A 19,548-nucleotide genomic window follows, 5' to 3' on the forward strand; every position below is an offset into this window, starting at 1 on the left:
GGCATCATTTCTTATAGGAATAAATCTAAACAAGAATTTATCCTTTACAAAAATAACTTACTTAGACAATAGAGGAGGATCACTGACTTTTCTCATGGCTAGATTTGCTTTTGCAGGCTCTTATGTCACCTGCATATTCACATACTTCTATATCATTGTGGGCTAAAGAATCATATATAGACTGCTACAACATATACCAATATACGAATACTAGATAGTGTCCGTGCGATGCACGGCTTTATTACATTTTTTGACATAATTATATTATTTAAGAAATTAAAATTTTAAAAAATAAAGTTTACATTATAGTTATATCTCATTTTATTCTGAATAGTTGTATACATTACATATATTATTTGATTTGTATCATACTTAAAAAAGTCTAGTATGAATTTAGTCCACACTAATATGAGTGTGAATCAACATTTACACTCCCCTTCACTCCACTCTTATATTCTTACACTTTACCCCACTCCACTCCACTGTACTCTACCCTACTATTATACTCTTACACTCTACTCCACTCCACTATTAAAAAATTTTAAAAATTACAATTAAAAAAATTTAAAATTAAAAAAATTAAAAATTAAAAAATAAAAAATTAAAAAGTTTTAAAATTAAAAAGTTAAAAAATTAAAAAATTAAAAAGTTAAAAAATTAAAAATCAAAACATTAAAAAATTAAAAAAATTAAAATTGAAATTAAAAATTGAAAAAATTAAATGTAACAGACTCAAAATTCTTAATCTTAATCTTCTGATTAATAATTCCGAATTTTCAACTCAAATTTCTAATCCTTTGGTTATCCATTTCAAACCATCTTTAATTCCTAAACCTTTTCCGATTTTGTAATGTCTTTCAAATATTAAACTTTAAAATATTATTTTGTTTAAAATCTTTTTATAAGCACTAAAATATTATTTTATTATTTTATAGTACGCAAAGTAAAATTTTATTATTATATTCACAGATTTGTAAAACGTTACGTTTTAACTTTCTTTCTTAAACTAACATTACTACTTATTATTTTATCCTTATAAGTTTGATCTAATTATTTTATACATAAAAATAAATCGTATTTTTATTATTAACTTTAAGTATAGTTTAAGCAAAATTTCCTAAGTAAACTACATATTTTCATGATCAAATTTACCCATTATTTTAAAGTATATTCATTTGTACATATTAGAACAAAAATTTAATGAACCAAAATCCTTTATATAGTAACCCATGATGTTCATCACTTACACAAGCTATCAGTATTTCCTTACACAAGCTAACCTTCTTCTACACTTTAAACTCTTACATATACACTTACACATTCCAACTCTTACATATTCATTTACACACTCTAAATCACTTACACAAGTTAACCTTCTTCTATATTCCTAACATTCTTTTTCATACAATCTAATGAACTACAAAGTTGCTCAAACTCATTATAAATACCCCTCTTAGCATGAGATCACTTACACCATCATCATCAAATCCTTCTAACATTCTTTTTTATATTTTCACTTTATTAAAATCTTACTACCTTAATACCTTTATTATTAGTTGAAGAAACTAAGAAGATGGAGCATAGAACACTCTTTATTTAGCTTAAATCATCATCATTTTGGAGCATTATTGGGTTATTACTTTGGATACTTAATACATCATTATTTTTGGAGTTTGGATTTTAATTATTTTGGGAGCTTAGAAGATCCTCATTATTTTGGGAGTTTGGATTAATTATCGTTGGAGCATTATTATCTATCTTGGAGGGTCTTATTTCTTATTATTTTCCTAATTAGTTCTTAGTACTTATCTTTGGTGTTAGTATGGTATAAACTTCTTACCCTACTCTTTTTGTGGAATTTTAGATTATATTTACTTTATAATATGCAAAGTATGAAATATGTTGATATGTTTTAGTAGGAAGTTAGTTTAATGAAATTATGATCAAGATTATATTAAGTATGTGTATGCTAAAAGTATTTGTAGTATGTTAAATTAATAATCTTTAAACAAGTTTATGAAGACGGGTGCAAACTTGTATTCTAGTGATATTTTATGTTTTGCAAACTTGTATTCTAGTGATATTAAGTATAATTTATGTTTAAACTAGTGTTAGTATATTTATGAGTTATTCGTTACATTAGGAATGTTATTACACCGAAGAATTTTTGTAATATATTTATGATAGCCTTCAAACTAGTTTATAAGGTAGTAAGTTATTTTATGAACATAATTTTTATCAAGTATGGTTGTATTTTATTATACTTTATTTTGAGATTAAAGTTTATCCTTGAAATTATAGTAAATTTTTAAGTTATTGCGTAAAGTTTTTATTTTTTTAAGTGGTTATGTTAATTATCTAAATCTAGGATTTAGTATGATAAATTATATTAAGTTGTTTTTTTATGTAACGGCCCCCTATTTATTTATTTATTTTTTTTAATTAATTATTTAAGTAATTATTATATTATTGTTAAAACAGAAAAGAAACGTCACGCGATAACATCGTACGCGATAAAACTCGTTACCGTTAAAATTTAACTCACTTTATTTCTTGTAATTATCTATGTAAAATAATATAATTTAATAATACATATTTATTTTATTTTATTATATTATCTTCTTAAACCCGATAAATTACGGGGTGTTACATTTTATGTGAAAAGGCCCCAAAACACTCATAGGCCATTCGACCACTATCATAAAAAAAAAAAGAGAGAGTTTAATTTGCTATTTTAAATTATTACAAGTTATTTTTGTGATAATTATAAAATAACAATTTAAAAAGATATTTTTGAGAAATTTTTGTAAGTTATTAAATATTGAAGGTGTTTTTCTTGAATATATGAGATTTCATAATAAAAGTAACTTTTAATCACTATTTAATACAAAATATTTTATTTGCTAACTATTTGATCAAAATTTATGTAAAATGATGTAAAAGTATTTTTAGTATACTTGTCGCCCAAATTATGTGTGAAATATTGATTTTGTGAGATTACAAGTTTTACTTGTTTTATAATTAGAAATATTGACTTTTGTGAAAATTATAAATTTGACTTGTTTTAAAACTAGAAATATTGATTTTTGTGAAATTATAAATTTTATTTGTTCTATAACTAGAAAGTTGATTTTTGCAAAGCTAATAAGTTTACTTATTTTTCTAAACTTGAAATATTGATTTTTGGTGAACTTGTAGAATTTTGAATACTTATCCAAATGATGCAATTTTAACTTGAATTTTTAATTAGAATATTTGATTTTTTTTGAAGAAAATAAAGTTTTATTTATTGTAAAGTTGGAAATGTTGATTTTGGAAACTTATTTAAAGAGAAATAGATTTTAGTAGCTACTTGTAGAAAATATTAATTTGAAAATTATTAATAGAATATTAAGTTATTAGCGTGAATTTAGCGAACTATTAAAGTTAAAGTTATAAATAGAATTTGATGTGTAAAAATTTAATAATAAATGTATAAAGACATAAAGGTTAATTTTACGTTATGATTAAGGATTTTATTAAATAAAAGAGGTTATCACCTAAGTTGACCAAAGTCAAAGTCAAAGTCAAATTGTAGTAATAAAATTGTGATGTACTTGTGTGAATGAATATTGATTGAATGACCCTGATAGTAAGGTAATGTCGAACCATGGACCGGCATGAAGAATCCAGGCGCCCGTGTTGGCCGGCACGTAAAATGCAGTGTAAGACAGGGGGTTAACTACCTATCCTATAGAGCTCGAGCATAAATTGTATTGGAGGAGTGATGACTCTCACCACAGTTAGGGTTTAGGACTACGGTCCTCACCTAACCAGACCCTTACATATATCAGGTGTCATATTGATGTGCTTGTTGATTAGTGATAAACTTGATTAGTATTGACGCTATGATGCATAGTACAGTTATGAGTATTAACCAAATGAACTTACTTAAGTGTTAAGATTACTGAACTGTATAAGTGGCAGTAATGTACTTCTGTCAAGATTGAGAATGGTATCTTAATGACTTAAAAGTATGGAACAGAAAAAGAATATAGTAAAAGTATACGGTGGTGTCAATTAATTATAAGTTCGTACTTCAATTATAATTTTGTAAATGTAACGTATAATTTCCGTATTTTGAGCTGGATAGGAAGTTATACTCGGCGTTAAGCGCTGATCGATTTAATTGGTTGTCAACCGTATCATGGATGGCGACATTTTGCAGGATTTAGTTTCCAGGCCGCAGCAATTACTATTTATCGAGAACTTACCTGCTTTTTGTACCTTTATTGATGACTTAATAATGATGTATTTTTTTCATTTTGAGCAAACAATATTTCTTATCAGATGTAATATTTTACTTTTGTTTTAAACAGTTTCAGTTTTTATGATTTTAAGTTTTTAACAGTTCGGCATTTTGAGACTTCCGTAATATTTTTGTATTAACATTATTATTAAATGTTAATTATGTATCGAGATTTTCATTCCTGTTACACACCAAGTCCACACAAGAGTTTCTCATCATACTTTGCATTGTGCGCGTAGACAATTGTAAAAATTTAGTTTATGACAAATAAATCACAACAAATAAGACAAAAAATTTGATTATATATTTAATATAATTATATTTATATTTCTATATGTTTATTTTGAATAAAAGGGAAAATGGTTTGTACATGAAGTATACAATACAAAATTATGAGTATTTTTAATAAAAAAAAAATAACATACCAATTTATGCGAACAAAAACAAATATTACATTGATTTATGTGAAGTATTACAACTTTTGGTAACGCATTTCAAAATCAAATTTAACATAATTATTTATGTAAAATTATTTTATAAAAGTTTAAACAAAATAAAAAGTAATTTGTTTGTCATAAAAAAATATGAGGACTTGCATAAAGATAGTCACAACCTAATCCATATCAAAATTAAGCGTTGCATTTAAGTAACCAACAGTATAAATAAGAAAAATTCCTAATAAAAGTATAAGAAAAATTCCTAATAAAAGTATATTATCTTTTAACCATCTCAAAACATCCAATATACTAAAATAATAATCCTTTAATTAATAAAATTGATACGATTTTATAAATAATTGAAAAAAAATAAAATATAAAATTTTCTAATACATTAAATGATGTGACCTAAAAAGTATAAAATCAATCAATATGAATAATATTATAGTAATACTTATAAAGTAATAAAGTCAAAGATATAAATATTAGTCATAATAACAATGATATCATCATTGAGTATTGGAGGAAAAATCTTTGTTAAGGTTGAGACACGTAAGCAATATTGAATAATGATAATGTAAACGTGTTTTGTTTTAATAATAGTTAATAGATTATAGATTAGGCCTCGCCCTATAGGCAATTGGACCCATATCCTTGATCATACAACTAAATAAACATTATGTAATTGGCAGTAAATTTTTATTGAGAAGCAAATTATGATTTTACTATCATTTGATGAGTATAACTATAGTAATTTAACTGATTTTTGACTTTTGACTTCTTAAGTTATATTATTTAATATAGTAAAATCTATATTAATGTAGTACTATCTATATCTTTTTTTTTTGACTTCGTAAATTATAACATTTTATGTAGTAATAGAAAACTATATTTTTTATTCCATTGATTTTCAATTATTTATGAAAGCTTTTTGATATTTTTAATTGAATAATGTATTCTATATTGGATACTTTGAGTTGGTTTAAACATAATATACAATTACTTGGATTTGTTTTTGTTTATTTAGGTTGTCACTTTCTTTAACCGATTCAGTTATCTTTTTTACAAAAAAGGTTTGTCTATTTCATTTAAATTTCTATAAATTCTTTTAAAAAGTATTAATATATTTTTTATATTTATTTTTGTAATGTGTTGTTAATAGTTGTAACACTTAATATAAAATAATATAACATTTATTTTAGTTAGCATATTTGGTATATGCTATTTTATATTAAAAAAACACATAACTTTTTTTTATTGTATAGTACATGTACAAACTATATGGCTCTTATTCAAATTTAAAAAAAAAAAAGAGATAAATAGTTAAATCTTTAGACTTTAGGTGCGAATTATTGATATGAACTAAGTTTTCACAATAAATTGCTAAACAAAAATATGATACTATGCAATCTATACAACTTTGTAGAGAGAAATGGAATATAACTATTTGTAAAATAGTTTTTTTTTTTTAATTTTATTTTCTTACTTTATACAAATATGTCAGAAAAATAAATAAAGTCGTGCATGCCACAAACACTATCAATACTTATTAATAGATACAATTCAAGAATAATGAATTTATACTTACTCCCTCCTATTCAAGTAATAAGTTCCATTTGACTTTTCACATAACGATATTAATAATATGATTATTGCATTAACAAATATGTTTAGTCAATTAAAGGTATTAGGGTGAATAGGAGGAAGTGGAGTAATATTTATATACAACTTGAGATGAAAAAGAATTGTAGTATTAAGTATTAAGTACCTCAAGTACTATTTAGTATTAGAAAAGATCAATGCATGGACAAATCAACCAATAAATTACTCGTTTGCCCCCCTTATGTAAACTTTGACATTATTCAACTTTTGAACTTGGTAAAAAGGCTTAAATCCAAGGACATCCTGCTAATATTTATTAGTAATAATGTGTTCAAAATTGACTATTGAATTTGAATAACCACCCACAAATTTATGTTGAAGATTTTCTCCAACATTGCTCAAAACAGCTCCTCCAAGATCTCCATATTTCAACAAAATTAGTGACGGATTCAAATTTTATATTACTCGAGTTCAAAAAGTCAAAATAAAAGTTAACAATAAAGTCAACATTGTATAATTGTAAATTTTGCAATTACCTCATTTAATTTGTCTATTTATATCCAAAGATAAATAAATATGGTGATATAAAAGCTTAAAAACATCAATTAGTTTTTATTTGACTAAAAAAGTTTAAATTTGGGCAAAAAAAATCAAAATCTTTTATAAAGTAGTAATTAATATTTTTAAACTACCTGACAGCTCGACATAAAAAGTCAGACTCATAGCCTACAACAATAAAGTATCAATTTTAAATACTTTCTCTAATAATCTATATTATGTCAATGGGTTCAAATACAATAGTATTTACTATATATAGCAAATATCAAATATTTCTAAATTTTCAAGAATCGAAAAAATCAAATGGGATCAAATGACTTATGGACACATATGTGCCTTCGCGCTCGTAATTTGATTTTGAATCAAGAGAATGGTTTCTACATAATGATACACAAAAGTGATACTTTCTTTATGTTATATTTCCTTCTATTTTTTCTAGTACTTTCATTTACCATTTGCACAATTGTCAAGACAATATTTCATCACTTAATATATTTTATTGTGTATAATTAAAAATTTCAAAAAGTTGTATTAATTATTCTTACATTAAAACGAATGAAATAAAATCTGACTTAAAAATATTTCAACTTACAAATTAAGAATTAATTATAAATTAAAAATGATAAATAATAATAACTAAAAAGTAAAAGAGACTATTAGAAAAAAATAAGAGAGAGCGAGTATTTTATTTTATTTACTTATTAAATAGAGAAGGTTAATAAGGATGAGTTATTTACAAGACCGTCCAAAAGGTCAAATAAACGTGAATAATATCAACAAACGAGTCTCCCAGTCCCTGCCCCACACCCAACTCAAGTCTCATCCTCAACCGCGGATTTCTTTGCTATTGTTCACACCTTTACCTTATATATCTTCAACAATTGGCAAACATGAGGCTGAAACTCAAGTTTTTAAATCTTTCACAAATCACAACTTTTGGGTATTTATTTATTTTTTTTGGGGTTTTCTTCATAAACATCCAAACATTTTTTGACAATTTATAAAATTTAATATTTTAGTTTGGTGGATCCATTATTCTTCACAAAAATTATATTTATTTAATTAATAAAAGCTTCAATCTTCCAATTTTATTTTGCCAGATCCTTTTTTGTGTATGGTTATACTTAGATATTGTTAAAATATAAATTTTAATTCTATAGAAAAAAACATTTCTTCTGGTTCTTGTTTTAGGAAAGAGGACATTTTGCCCTCAAACGTCCTCATCCACTGTGGCATCCTTATCTCTTTATCACAAAACTCATCTACTTTTATCACCAATTTTTTCAATATCTTCCTCTTTCTGCACTCTTCTCAATCTTGTGACAATTATTGTTTCTGGGTTTGAGAGTTAATTGCCAAAATCCCATGAAAAAATCCCTCCTTTTTCATTTTGGGGGGATTTTAGTGATAAAATTGTAATCTTTTATCAAAATTAGGTTTTGGGTTTTGCGTCATTTGTTGGGATTAGGGGTTTAAATGGGATTGTTTGATGCATTTTGGGGAATATTAGAGCTACCCACATCAATTGAAGGTGGGTTAATGATAGATAGTATGGTGTTTATTACTCCAATTTGGACTGCTTTTCTTGTTGGTCTTGTAATTGGATGGATATGGAAACCAAAGTGGTTGGAAAGTTTGGACAAAAATAAGTTTGAATCTTTAATGTCAAAAATTGTGGACTTTTCTGCTCCATCTTCTCCTTCAAAAGTGCTTCCTTCTATTCAAAGCTTCACTCCATTTACCATGAAATCGGCTGGTGAAGAAATTATCTCAGTTAATGAGACTTTATCCTTAAAACCCACTTTTGCTGATTCCAGCTTCAGGTAATTTTAATTCATGTGCTATTTTAGTTTCTTAAATTGTTTCAATTTTTGCATAATTTCTAATTTGAGAACTATAGTAGTATGTGTTTTTGTTGAGGGTAACTCTTGAAATGTTTGTTTGTTGAACTTGACCATGTTCACCTAAAAGTTTAGTTTTGCTCTTAATTTTTTTAGTTTTGACTAGGGTTAGGCTAGAGAACACTTATGGGTAGAGGTGTTCATTCCGATCATCATGTCAATTTCGGGTCACATACTCAAATGTCTCGAATCGGTTCAAAATCGGGTCAAATTTTCACATTGTTTTTTACATTATATTAAATTCGTTTTGAAGTCCGGTCAAGTCGGGCTCGGTTACAAGTCGGGTAAATATCGAGTCATGATGTCTGTTTTGAACACCTCTACTTATAGGCAAGGGGAGAAGAAATTAATCCATCTTGTGTTAGAATCAAACTCAATGTCACAAGGGTGAAAGCAAAACATTTGATCACTAGGCTATCCCATGATTCTCGGTTTTTTGTTTGCTATTTACTATTGGTGCTATTAGTTATTATTGGTCATTTGTTATTGTTTGTTTGCTTAATTTGAGAGTTAGTAGTTAAAAGAAAGGTGGGGTTTTTGGTTGTTGTCAGTTTGCTTGAATTGTTTCCAGTATTGTTTGATGGGGTTGCTCTTGAATAGTTGAATTTGTTGTTTATTAACCATGTCATGTAGTTCAAATCCATCATCTATGTTGTTGGGTATTTTAGTGTTTGTCTTGGAACCTTGGGAGTGAAAATTAAAGATGGAGTTTTGGTTCTTGTTTAGGTCATCAAAGCAGCTAAAAGGGGAGGAGAATCCTGTTGTAAATAATGATGATCTGGTGCATCTTTTTAAGCTTGTTGAGGAGAAAGATGGAGGTCCTTCTTGGATACAAATGATGGACCGCTCTACCCCAACCATGAACTATAGAGCTTGGTGGCGAGACCCTGAGGTATAGAATTTGTTGCTTGATGATAATTTGTTTTCGTGATTTATTTGCCACATTAATTGTAAGTTTAGCCTGTGACTTCATGCCAACCATGTAATGTATTGTCATGATAATGGTACATGCATAGTTACATGGACCGTGGAGCGTAGCCACGTTCCGCGATCTGGGAACGTCCATCCCCAATCACCACGAAACGCGACTCAAATCGCTCAAGGTGATGTCAAGTTGTAGAAAGCCTTTTTAAAAAAGGTATTTTTGCAAAATGAAACCTAGAAATCAAAAAAAAAAAAAATTCCACTTGAAAATAATCTCTTAAAGCAAAATAATCATTTTTTGTTTTCAAATATATCTTGTACACATAATGTATCTCATACGCACTCGTTCCCGAGTCAATTTAGGTTGCGTTCCGTGTTCCCCTTCCCGTTCTCCGTTCCAAACCGAATGTCGTTCCAGGTAACAATGGTTACATGGTTTTAGTTTGGTTACGTAATTTGGATTGAGTGATAAAAGACCACTTATAAGGAATAACTATAAGATAATTAGATGATAGTAGAATTTATATGGTGATTGCAGCTGTTGATTTGTATCTGAGACTTATTTTATCTGTCGGATTTTGCTAGACTGGTCCTCCTCAGTATCGTAGTAGTACAATTTTTGAAGATGCAATACCTGAGATGGTACGAGACTTCTTCTGGGATGACGAATTTCGACCAAAATTTGATCCTATGCTCATACATTCTGAAACTCTTGAAAAGTCTCATACCACCGGAACCATGGTTGTGCAATGGGTTCGAAAGGTAACGAACTTTCTTTTAAAGCATTGCAGAGGACCGACTCCTTTGCTGGCATATAACCGACTTTTATTGGCTATCTGCAGTTTCCGTTCTTCTGCAGTGACCGAGAGTACATTATTGGCCGCAGGATATGGGAGTGTGAAAGAACATTTTACTGTGTGACGAAGGTATAGACTAATGATTTACATACCACTTTGATATTTTTATATTCTACGATTTGTTTTTCCTGACTCTTTTAATTGTAAAACTACTACTCCTTATGCCCCTTTGTCCCTTTTTGCAACATTTACTCTTTGGGCATTATTGATCAATAGAATTCAATTTGTTTATTATTCTTAATCTATAAGTTAAAATATAATCAAGTGAGATATTATTTTATTTGTGTCAATGCACAAGAATATCAACTTTTTATAATTTTTTTTATTATGTACAATTAAAGATATTAACGGTTGAATTAGTGCATTGGATAATGTAAAAAAACTGAAATGTAGCAAAACTTAGTAACACAAGAGTATTAAAGATTCTGATTGTTGGGATCCTGTCAATATTGACAATACCTCAATACCTCATCCCCTCAAAAATCAAAAGGCTCTTTGGGGGTGTAGGTTGAAGAGAAGGTTGCAATGATAGAGGGGATTTTGATGGACCCTTGATTCAATGAACATGATCTTTATTAATCAATTCTCGATTGATAAAGCTTTAGATCATAATCTAAGAAATCAGTCTGAATCAGGCTTTCATTCCTTTTTCGACCTATTTGAAGGGGAATAAAGGCATGATGTTTTTATTTATGAAGTTCATCAACTCCACTTGTGACATATCACTAAATAGATTAAGACTTTACATTATTGTGATATGTGATTAAAACCTTTTATAATGTGTTCGAATAGAAAGAAATAGAGGGAAAGAAAAAGGGAGAGGCTTGAAATGGTTGAGGATCTCGTATTTGGATAATATAAAGGGAGGGATAATATAAAGGGAGGGAGGGATTTGGAGAGGAGGGGTTTGGAGGGAAAACATGGATAAATTTTGTTAAAGAATATAATATCTCGTAAAATGAAAATATTTAAAGGGAAAATACTCATTTTTCTTCCTTTTTCATTCCCTTTCCTCCTAAACAAACAAGGTGCACTCTCTCTCCTTATCCTTTCCCTTCCTTTCTTTCACCATCCCTTCCTTTCTTTTCTTTTCTAATTTGCTATTCAAACATAGTGTTAGTGTACTCACATTGTAGTAGAGTTGATACATTTCAAAATGCCAATGCTAAAGCCTTAATTAATCCCTACAATATATTTCACAAGTACCCTTATTTACTTTAGAATCTTCACAGACTCATCTTTTGAAGTTCAATGTGAATGCTGACATTAAATTGCATTTTCCTTTTCCTCTTCAGGGAATACCTAATTCTGTGCCACGAAAGGACAAGCCAAGACGTGTGGATCTGTATTATTCAAGTTGGTGTATTCGCCCAGGTAGGTTTAGCTTCTCAGTTTTTTTTTTTTTTTTTTTTTTTTTTTTATGCATGTAGTGCCAGTTAGTTTTTTTGGCCCAAATGCAGTTATACAACTTCTGTAATGGAAACACAAATTCTTGTATGAAACGGTCTCACAGTGAGACCTTATATTTGGGTTAAATAGCCCAATAACAGAAACTTTTAGCTTATGTGCTTCTTGTTTTGAGGTCGTCTCACCGTGAAACGGTCTCATACAAGACGGGCTGTAGTAGAAAACTTTCAAAATATGATTTTTTTTTTATTTTACTCCATTGTTCTTTGCTTGGTTATTTATGAAAGATCGGTGCTGAGATCCTTGTGTTATTGTTAAACTAGTGGAATCCAGGCGAACTGGAGAGATGACAGCAGTAGAAGTGCTCCTTTTTCATCATGAAGACATGGGTATCCCATGGGAAATTGCGAAGCTTGGCGTGCGGCAAGGGATGTGGGGAGCTGTTAAGAAAATCGATCCAGGTCTACGTGTTTATCAGAAAGCAAGAGCATCCGGCACACCCCTTTCACCCCACGCGGAAATGGCCCATATCACCACAAAAGTGGACCCGCAATATCTGAGGTCTTTGTTGAATGGCGATGATCAGTCAGTCACTGAATCAACAACTCCCGAGGAGAAACAGCAAGGTGGGATGAACGTTCCAAAGCTCCTCGTATTTGGTGGGGCAGCTGCTCTTGCTCTTAGTCTCGACAAAGGGTTTCTAACAAAAGCAGTTGTCTTCGGAGTTGCACGAAGACTTGGAAGAATAGGAGGCAGATTTAACTAGAGGTGCTCTAATGAGGTAGACTTGACATTCCTATATCGTGTTGTAACCTTTGTGTCACCTGTACAGAAAAACGATCCCAAACACCCTCCGACCCCATCACAAAACCCGAAAAGAAAAAAACACTTAGAAGTCAGAAACAAACGAGTTTTGCATTTGTACGACGTAGCGTGAAGCTACAAAGAGCAGAACATCAAGTTGTATATTTCCAGGGATTCGTTCTTTTGTCTTTAATGTTATCGCTGCTAGCTGAGTAGCCATTTCTTGATACTACGATCTGCAAAATCCTTTTTTTTTTTGCTGAAATTCTCTATATGATCTGCAAAATCCTTTTTTTTTGCTGAAATTCTCTATATAGAAGAGCCCGTTATCGGGTAACAGTGATTTGCGAAAACAGTTTTGTGTAATTACTTCATAAACGATCTTGTGTTTTTATGTCGATTTGATTCTTTTGGGACGTCTGCATTGTGTCACTGTGTGGCTGACTAGTGATGTGGAAGAATCGTCTTTGAGCTTATTGGATTGTTATATACTCTATCTTCAAGCAATATCCTACTTGTTTAATTTCTCTGACATTATAGGACTGATGTTTTTATGCTATCTACTCTACGTAGAGGTGCTCATTTGGGTTATCAGGTTGATTTCAGGTTGAATAATTTAGTCCGGTTTAAAATCAGATTTTGTGTGCATGTTGGTTTTTGCATAGTTGTTAGTTCATTTTTTATGTCGGGTCGAATTGGATTTGGTTACGGGGTCGGATACATATCGAATCAACAGGTCTGTTTTTAACACCATCGCTCTATGACTGATATTGGTACATTGTTATCTGTGGTTTCAGTATCTGAAAGTGTTGTATTTTTACACAAAAATTGAATTCCTGGAGGATGATATTGTAAGAAAATCTAAATGCATGGTTAGTACAAATGAATGATGAAACTACTTTTTCCCCATGTTTTGGTGTATTTAGAACTTCAAGCTCGTAAAATCGTAGAATTGTGAATCAGAATTGCGATTTTAATAATTATAAATACATCTTCAAATTTTGGAGTATTTTGATTTTCAAGCTTGTTCAAAGCAAGGTGTATTCTTTAAGTGCCTTGTTCAAGCACCTTGTTCATAACCATATTAAGTGCATTCATTATCCTCCATAACTCACATCATTACACCATATTTAAATGCCTCCACTAATACGCTCATAATTCATGCATAAGTCCACACTTAAACACACGCTATAAGTCACACTTAAAAACTCATATTAATTCACATCATTATGTACACATCAACACACAATCAATTAGTGCACTCAAGTCACCATTAACTTCAACAATAACAAAAATAAAATAAAAATAAGTTTATTCAAATTAAATTTTAAAATAAATTTATTTAAATACATGAAATCCAACATTCTCAAGATTCAAGCCTAAACACATGACATTGAAATTCAAAAAGTAAAACTTCTAATACTTAAAAAAGTTAAATTTTTTTAAAATAAAATGTGTATTTCATTTGTTTTTGGATTTCGAGCCTTAAATAGTTGAATTTTCAGAATAACTGAGATGCCCGAGAAAGAGTAAAAGACTTAGACTTTTATATCTCTTACTCTAAGAGTCGCACTCACTAAACTAAACCCTAGTATCAGCTTGTCCTTAGTATCGCCACCCTCTCATCCTCGTTAGTGCATACTGACCACTTAAAACGAGAAAATCATATTGCTCTCCAGCCACCACTAGCAACCCTCAGCTCGCGATCATTCACTAGGCATCATAGACAAGCTAAACATGCTCTCTCTCTCTCTCTCAACGCTTCTTTATTTCTTTGTGTTCGTTTTTGTGAGACAAATTTGCGTGATTTTTCATTGAGTATGATTCTTTTCTTTCCTAAGTTATATTTGAAGGATTATTCTGTTAAATTGTAATTGTGGGACTATCTTTCCTTTTTAAGTAGAATTTATAGGATATATTTTCTTTCTTAAGTTGTATATGAAAACTATTCTATTAATTTTTTATGCTTTTAATTCATTTGCATAATAGCAATAAGAATAAAGCTTGATAATAATATGAACTCGTCAGAGGTTTGAGAGTCCAAATTGAAGCAAAGTTGAAGTATGCGTAAATCGACTCCAAGTGGAGGTGGGCTGAAAAAAATAATACGAGTTCATTCAAAGCAAAATCAATGGATGAATAATTCGAGCTAATTCGACCTATTGTAATCTCTACTTCAGTTCCATCAATATTTTATAAATAAGAAAAAGCAATCCCTAAGATTAGATTAGCATATTCTTATATTCAAGCTTTGGAATAATCTATTAAGGAACATACATAGGAAGTATAACTGATTCGGTACCGTGGTTGCTTCTTGGATGAGCAACCAAGGAAATTTGCACTAATGTAAACTTGCGCCTGAATCGACATACAACAAGAAAATGAAACTCAAAAATCAAACAAAAATGAAATCAAAGATAAAAAAATTACTCCATAAATTTTCTGTTAATAATCGTATAACGTCATATACACACAACAATTAGACCAATAAATAGAATTAGAATTTATGAATATCAAATTGATTAGCTAAAAATCATCATACGAGTAAAAATTAGTAAGGAACAATAGTCTCGAAACAATGAACACCATCTAATTCCAGAGCTAAGCGAGGATTCTTTCTCAACTTAAGCTGCGAATCTCCACTTTCATTTTTCGCCGCTATACCATTACTATTGCAATTTTCTTTGCTCAATCCATCAACAATAGAAGAATTACTGGAAGAAGATGTTGATGAAGAAGAAGAAGCTTTGAGCGGAGAGAAATTAACGAGTTTCCAGCCGTTTGATTCAGCACAAAATAGATCGAAAGAACTAAAGATTGACATCATTTTGGAAAAAGATTGATTAATTTGAAGATTGTTTGCTGGAAAATTGGGCAAAGAATTATTTCTGTTTGGACGACTTAGAGAAGAAGGGGAAAAGGAGGGGTTTAAATAGAGGAAAGAGAATGATGTTGATAAGTAAAACGAGGATAGAAAAAGGATTTCGAAACAAAAAAGGGAAAGTAAGTAGTGGCGTTTAAATAAAGTACGCGTAACGGCGTATGAACCAAGCAAACAAAGCTCATATACTAGTTATAGTCTCTTTCTTCACTTTTCAAATTGCTAATCCTATAATTCCGAATTTGTCCCGATTTGAATGATTATCTAATTTTTTTTTCTTTAATGAAGTTTGCATGAAAATATTTATAATAATTGAGAAAAATAAAAATTTTTATTAGTTGATATGATATTCTATTGAAAAAAATTATGATTATTTGAAAGATTAAAAGTTAGAACTATAAATATTAAAATAAATTTTTAAAAAGTTAGTAGAAAATATATGAGAACTATAACCATATAAAAATATTTTTCTAAAGTTTGTGAGAAACATGTGAGGATTATAATTAATATAAAAATGTTAAATTGAAGTTAATGGAAGATATATGAGAACTATAAACATTATTAAAATATTAAAATGAATATGAACAACGTTAATTCTGTCCAATATTTGTGATACAAATAGAAAGATTATTAATTGGAATAATAAATAAAAACAACTCAAAATAACAAATAAAAACACTTATTTTAGATTCGGTTCTTTAAAGTCTCACCTCTTTATTTAGCCTTCATTGTATCCCACAATAGTAACACTTACAATCTATTTCAATTGAAGGAAACTATCTAATACAATAATTTAATTCTCATATTAGTTGTGCTTAATTAAAATTTAGAAAATTTATATAGCTCATATTTTTTCAATTTTTCTACAATAATCTTATATTTTGATTGATACAAGTAATTCCAATTTTAAAGGGTGTTATCCAAAAATATTACTCACAAAGTTTCACCATCTACAGCTTGTTGATTTCATTTTTAAAAAAATTTAATAAACTAAATAAAAAGGCAAAATGAAAATGGAAAAAATTGACATTATCTCTTTCTTTACTTTATTCTTGTAGATTTTTAACACCTTGAATTTAAGTCATCTTCAAAAACAGGGTTTTATGGTTACATACCGTGATAATCATCAAATTCAAACACATCCTGATTGTTTATCAAAGATTCCAGATTTATATTTGTATTATACTTCTAAAACTTACCTTAATTAATTAAGGTATTGTATTATGTTTTATTGTCTCTTAAAATTCTGCCGTTTATTTTGGAAAACAAGTAAAATTAAGGTACAAGAATTGGTTTGGCTACAATATGGACAATGAGACTTACAATATATCATCATCATTCAACCCAGTATATCCCGCTCTTAGAAAGCTAAGGTCAGGGTCTGGAGAGGGAAGGACGGTGGCAACTCATACCCATAAAGGAGAGCACGGCCAAAGGAGTCCCTCAATTCGAGAAAGATAAAGAGACGCGAAAAACTCGAGCAAGACAACTTGAAGGCCTATAGACAAAAGGACCACTACAAAAGAGAACAGAGAACTAAAAAGAAAGGAAACGGTAAGGGCAAGGGGTTGGGGGCACTAAGAGGTCAAAGGACGGACATTAGTAGTCTAAGACGTGGATATGACGTCTCCAACTGCTCCTATCCCTAGTCAGGTCCGCAGAGAGGTTTAACTCCTGCAAGTCTACTCTTATTTGCTAATCCCAAGTTCTCTTTGGTCTACCTCGACTCCTCTTACCATCTACTATAATGCTTTCTACCCTTCTCACAGGGGCGTCGAAAATCTTCCTCAGCACATGACCAAACCACCTCAATCTATTCTCTCGCATTTTTCCAGATATAGGGGCTACCCCTAGTTTGTCCCTAAACTCTTGGTTCCTAATTCTATCCATCAAAGTGTGCCAACACATCCACCTCAACATATGCATTTCTGTAACTTTCATTTTATGTTCGAAAATCTTCTTTATAGGCCAACATTCGGTCCCATATAGCAAAGCAGGTCTGATTGCCGTCCGGTAGAATTCTCCTTTTAACTTGTTTGGAAAATTTCTATCACATAACACTGCGGTGGTTGCTCGCCACTTAAGCCAACCTATCTGTATACGGTGCTTTATATCCCCCTCAATCTCCCCATTCTTTGAATGATCGATCCCAAATATTTGTACCTGGTTGTACTCTTAACTACTGTATCATCGATGGACACCTCTGTTTCACCTATCGGTGATGTCCCACTAAAGTCACATTGCAAATACTCGGTTTTCGTACGGCTGATGCGCAAACCTTACCTCTTAAAGCTTCCCTCCACGCATCCAATTTGTTACTAACCTCCTCTCTGCTTTTTGCTACCAGCACTATGTCGTCCGCAAATATCATGCACCACGGCACCATCTACCAAATAGATTTAGAAATCTTTTCCATTATGACAGTAAAGATGAAAGAGCTTAGAGCCGATCCCTGATGTAGTCCCACTTTAACCGGAAACGGCTCTGTTATCCCTTCTGATGTTTGCATGCTAGTCGAAACGCTGTCATACATATCCTGTATCTCTTTAAAAAATAATTAATTAAGAATCTAATCTTTGATTGAGAATAAAATCAGAATGATTATCACTGGTTTGAATGTTTGTCTATTCCAACTTGCGAGGTTATGCAATAACACCACTCTTGAAAATGCATGTTCCTGTAAAAAAACAACAAGATGTTAGCAAGGCTCGGAATGTTTTCCGTGGACCCACTCCGACGCCCAAGTTAGTATTTGTATTAAACAGTTTGCCTGATAGATCCTTCCAAGTGTACAGTGGCGACAAAGTAGATAACTACTTAGGACTTATTTCTTAAGTGTGGCCTTTGTGGAAAAAGGATTGTCTTAGAATTTTAACAATCTTCTTAAATTGTTCTTTTAATGTTCTTCTGAAAGTCAACGTGGGTATTTGAAATTCAGTTGTAATAACTCTTTTGTAATGAATTACTCAGAGTTCAGTTCTTTGTGTTTGTCTCTACAGTAGAAAATTAATTACCTCTTTTATGTATCCCTTGTGGAATATTTATAGTTTATCATTGTGTGCATAGAATGTTCCATCTGATTTTCATGAATTCCTAAAATTTCCTTGCATGCTCATGTAGTTGTCTTTTTTTTTTAACTAATCTTTTCTATTTAACCGGCGCTCCTTTCATCAATCTCCTACACGTGTCCCACTTAATGTAAAACCATTCTTAAACATCCAAATCAGTATTAATGAATTCACGTAGTCACTTCAGCGACCCAATTCTTCTTTTGTTCAGCCCCTTCCACTCTGACCTCCCAAATTCTTTATCTAATTATCTTTAATTTCCCAGAAAAGTAATTATTTCTATCCAGTTTAATCTTAATTATCCCGTTTCAAATAATTTTCTGCCAGATTTTCTTGAGATTGATGTTTTACACATACAATTGTTAATCATAATTTTAATTCAAACTCATCAACAACCCAAATCAATGGCAGAGAAATGCAATATTTGTCACCCGCATTCCTACATAGTGTTGTTGATGTGGTAGACGTCCAATATGCCATTAGTTAAATCTATCCCTTGATAATATTTTCTCCATTCAGCTATATTTGCTATGATAAATAGTGTCAAAAATCGTTATATCGTGAGTATTTCAGAACGGAAAAATATGTGAATGAGTGGTTTTGATAATATCAAATCATGAATTCCATCAGTCCTTGTAATCTCTCAATAGCCCATCATCACAACTTTGGATGATACATGAATATAAAACTCAACCATTGATTTTAAATAGTTTTAATCTTAGCTATTGATTAATTTTGTCACTAAGAAGTAAAAACTTAGATTTAATCGGTAAACAACTAAACATCAACATGGCTTAGAAGCTTCATACCTCTACCAATTT

At 30.2% G+C, this 19,548-nt stretch overlaps 1 protein-coding gene across 1 annotated transcript; it reads left to right on the plus strand.

Moving 5' to 3' along the window:
• The first annotated feature begins 7,659 nt into the window (after window positions 1-7,659).
• LOC130825415 (uncharacterized) lies at window positions 7,660-13,005 on the plus strand. The gene is made up of 6 exons (XM_057690631.1): window positions 7,660-8,708; window positions 9,513-9,678; window positions 10,296-10,472; window positions 10,553-10,636; window positions 11,863-11,941; window positions 12,298-13,005. The coding sequence occupies exons 1-6, from the start codon at window positions 8,362-8,364 to the stop codon at window positions 12,738-12,740; spliced, it is 1,296 nt and encodes a 431-aa protein (XP_057546614.1). The 5' UTR covers window positions 7,660-8,361; the 3' UTR covers window positions 12,741-13,005.
• Window positions 13,006-19,548: the final 6,543 nt, after the last annotated feature.

The sequence above is a fragment of the Amaranthus tricolor genome, chromosome 10 (genome assembly GCF_026212465.1).
Source record: "Amaranthus tricolor cultivar Red isolate AtriRed21 chromosome 10, ASM2621246v1, whole genome shotgun sequence".
Taxonomy (NCBI): domain Eukaryota; kingdom Viridiplantae; phylum Streptophyta; class Magnoliopsida; order Caryophyllales; family Amaranthaceae; genus Amaranthus; species Amaranthus tricolor.

Bases quoted from the DNA above. Each gene is read 5' to 3' on its own strand.
- LOC130825415 (XM_057690631.1), top strand. From the start codon at position 8,362: ATGGGATTGTTTGATGCATTTTGGGGAATATTAGAGCTACCCACATCA. The intron at 10,637-11,862 runs GTATAGACTAAT...TTTCCTCTTCAG, and splicing joins CATTTTACTGTGTGACGAAG to GGAATACCTAATTCTGTGCC. The intron at 11,942-12,297 runs GTAGGTTTAGCT...TTGTTAAACTAG, and splicing joins AAGTTGGTGTATTCGCCCAG to TGGAATCCAGGCGAACTGGA.